This window comes from Rhagoletis zephyria, unplaced genomic scaffold (genome assembly GCF_001687245.7).
Source record: "Rhagoletis zephyria isolate East Lansing unplaced genomic scaffold, Rhagoletis_zephyria_1.1 Rzeph_scaffold_01645, whole genome shotgun sequence".
NCBI lineage: Eukaryota > Metazoa > Arthropoda > Insecta > Diptera > Tephritidae > Rhagoletis > Rhagoletis zephyria.
In genome coordinates this window covers 1,792-5,340 of record NW_016158729.1, presented here as the reverse complement: position 1 = coordinate 5,340, position 3,549 = coordinate 1,792, and the positions used below count along the sequence as shown (strand labels likewise).

At 37.8% G+C, this 3,549-nt stretch overlaps 1 protein-coding gene across 7 annotated transcripts in view; it reads right to left on the bottom strand.

Annotated features, from left to right (window-relative positions):
* Positions 1–2,482, bottom strand: part of hts (adducin 1-like protein hts) — a 52,486-nt gene extending 50,004 nt beyond the window's left edge. For all 7 annotated transcript variants that reach the window (XR_001847802.1, XM_017618493.1, XM_017618494.1 and 4 more), the window contains exons 1-2: positions 2,220–2,482; positions 1,452–1,926 (exon numbers count right to left, since the gene is read on the bottom strand). Coding sequence is in view for 6 of the 7 variants with exons in the window: in XM_017618493.1 (XP_017473982.1) it covers positions 1,452–1,926; positions 2,220–2,321 (577 nt within the window). In the remaining variant the exon portion in view is untranslated. The remainder of the gene's footprint in view (positions 1–1,451; positions 1,927–2,219) is intronic.
* Between the last annotated feature and the right edge of the window lie 1,067 nt (positions 2,483–3,549).

Here is a 3,549-nt window from a genome sequence, read left to right as displayed (position 1 = left end):
TGTACATAGATTTTAAATCGTTTTATTCACTGCGCTAAATCTAATTAAATACTTTCAAGGCCTTTTTCTTGCATTTATTCAATTTTTTATTTTCGTTATGACATTCTTCGAGAAAACGCACGATACGTTCAGTGGACATTAATTGACAAAAATGTGTATTGATAAATTTGGGCATTAACAATACCGGAGTCATATTTGTTGAAGCAAAAACAATTAGGGAGTTCACAAGGTGTTGTATACTGTCGTACTGTTGTATGTCATAAACTTTAAACGGCTAAAAATATATTTAAGGAATTCACAAGCTAACATACAAGTTTTATTATGAAATTTCACACCGTTAAAAAATAGTTGGTGGTGATTTCAAACCCTCTAAACATTTATTAAGCCGTTAAAAACTTTACAACATACGACAATACGACACGTACGACACCTTGTGAACCACCCAAATGTTAAACTTAAGTTAAGTTTCCCTTTGTTTGAACCGTAGCAAGTAGATGGTGCTAAAAATATCTCTCTTTTATTATCTCTTTGCTGAGTCACTTGTTATAAAGGCTTGTAAAAACGTAATATTGCTTATTAATAAATATACAGTTTCTTCAAACGGACTGGGTAATCACTTTTCCCATGCTGCAAATAGTTCCAATAATATTACGTTAAAAATTAGGGCCATAAAGTCTGCTCCACAAGCCATTTGTTTAATGGTAGAACTTTTGCCTAGTGGAAATTCGGTTGTATATTTTTTTGTATGTACTAAGTTATACATATATATTTTGTCTTAAAATTGTTTAACTGAAAATATAATGGAGATGAACACAGTTTATCAGAACAAGTTTCGAGGCTGAAAATTTTCAAAATTGATGAATTGGGCAATGCATTTACATTTCCAATACTAACAAGATGATTTGACCGATTTTCAAACGTAAACGGTAAATAATATGAGTTTTAAAATATTTATATTTCGGTTAAGGGTTTTTGGAAGAAATTAAAAGCGGGGTGTGCATAGCTCAGTGGTTAGCGCTTTTCACTTTGCACATCGATGATGGGGGTTCGGTCCCTGCTGAAGCCTAGAAAAAGAAGTCTGATGAGATGAAGTGATCCCCGAAATAGCAGCTATAACTTCTACCGTTTAGACTGTGTTGCTTTTTTCAATTAAAACAAAAAATACCTGATCGTGGTACAAAGCCCAACAACAATATTGAAAGGAAATCAATTCTTTTATGTTGAAAAAGAAATAGAAAAAGAGGAGGCTGAAATTTTTTTTTAATTCCAAAAACATGAGAACATAAGAAGTGCTAATTTACAAGAAAAAACTCGTAAAAAAAAACATTACAAAATCATGTCATGGAGTCATTTCGTTCTAAATTTATATAGAAATTCCCTCTCACTATTGGCGTGAATTCAAACGCTTTGAACCTATATATGCATGCACTTATATCTCAAAAGACACTCACGATTCTTGTTCACTCCGAAATTGGTGGTGCCCTGCTCCACAATCTGACCCTGCATATCAACTCTGTTCAGCGATGACGCCGTGATTTCGTGATACATCATGCCATATGGATTCACAAGGAAATTCTCCTGATCAACCTTAAGACGTGCGGTAATTTGTGCACCCAATCCTTGCGTCCAACCGTATAAATCCAACAAACGGAATGTGGCAGCCAATTTGCAACGCAAAATCTTCTCACCCTTGGCATAGCCCATCGATTCAACGCCGCGTATATCATTGATTGGCAGCATACAATTCGTAGCCTTGAAGACATTACCAACGCGCGTTGATGTCGGTACGCCCATTATATCGGACAGCTGTTGCAGTATGCCGCCACCATCACGTGCGGAATCCACAATGCGCTCCAATTCTTCGCGAAAGAGCTTGGAACCCATAATGGCCTCAACACGCTTGCGGCGCTCCATTTCACGCATATCCTGCAAGTAAACACGAAAATATTAAAATAAGCAAATTAATTTCTTAGTAGATAATAAATGAATGCACGGCTGAAATGTGATGAGGATGGTTAGTTGCAGGCTGGGGGTGAGTTAGCTGTTTCACGATGACTAAGTGGGACAGTGAAAGTATGCAGATGTGAAAAATCGATCCAGCTGAAGGTAGTCGGTGCAATGTACTATGCACTACTGCAAAATTGGCTGATTTTACTCATGCCACAGTGAAGGGGATGGCGGAGAAAGCGCTCAAATGCGTGTGTTAGTGCAATGCTTACCTGCTCAATATCTGCTGGTCGCGCTTTACTGCTATCATCTTCCTCGGCGGCGGATAAGTCTATGCCATTCTGTGGCGGTGGCTGCTGTTCAACTTCGGTCATTTTTATTGTTGTTTTTGCGCTTATTTATGGCTGTTATATATAGCTCTCTATATATATTTTTTTGCTATGTTATTTTTATAATTTTTCTTTCACGGCTGTCTGCTGCACTGAAATTTCGATTGTTACTGAAATGGTGAAGAAAATTCTGCAAAGATAAAAAAAGATAGAAAGATTATTAAAAACTTGTTCTCTAAATAAATGTAAATTAAAGTAAAAATAAAATGAGACACGGAAATACACACATACACGCATACGTCGTCCACCATGAAGCGCAGCAGATTGCAGCTAAATAAATAAATGATATTGCATCAACAGTCAACTTGTAACGCCTATCAGCTTAGTATTGCCTGTCGCGACTGACCGACCGACAGAGCGCCTGCCTGTCTACGTGTTAACCAATAGAGTGAACAGACCGAAGGACGTCGAAAAGGCGAAAAAGCACATAGCTGGATGATGCACAAAGAGAGAATTCGGAGGATACGACTTTCAGTTAGGGAGGGAAATAAGATACACTCGTCATCGACAGTGACCTTAAAAAGTATTTGCACACAACAGAAGACGAAACTTTAAGAGATGAGCAGAGGGAGCGAATAGAGCAGCTGAGCGGAAACTTATGGTAAAGCGAATATGTGTGTGAGGGTGGAAGCTGTGAAATATAGTTTTATGCGGAAAGCGCATTTGCATTTGTTCTCTTCTTTTTCGCTAGTTCCACTAAAAGAGCATTTTAAGGATAAGGATTAAGAGTGAGAACTTACGTACATTTACGCGCTAACATGTATGTATGTAGTACGAATGCGAATTAACTTGTTACACCGTTGGCAGGAAAGAGAGAGGTTGCAATCGGAAAGGTGCACAGTTGACCCCAATTAAAAACTGGCATAAGCTAGACTCAATTAGTGTTGTTGACTCCAAAAAGGCAGCAGAACGTCCGCCACGCTTGCTATTTAGTGGCACAGAATTTAATTTAGGAGCTCATTTAGTTTACGAGAAAATCGCAAAAATGTAAATTTCGTCGAATTATCCAGGAATTAGGTGCTATTTACGTGCTTTTTAAGGCCACCAAAAATTATTTTAGAAGCCCACATAGTTTCCAAAAAATTCCACTAAAACTTAATAAGTGGGCCAGCCGCCGAGATGTCTCGCGAATTCCTCGGAAACTAAGTGAGAACCTAAAATAATTTTGGTGGTCCTAAAAAGCATGTAATTCCCCAATAAAATTAATTGGTGT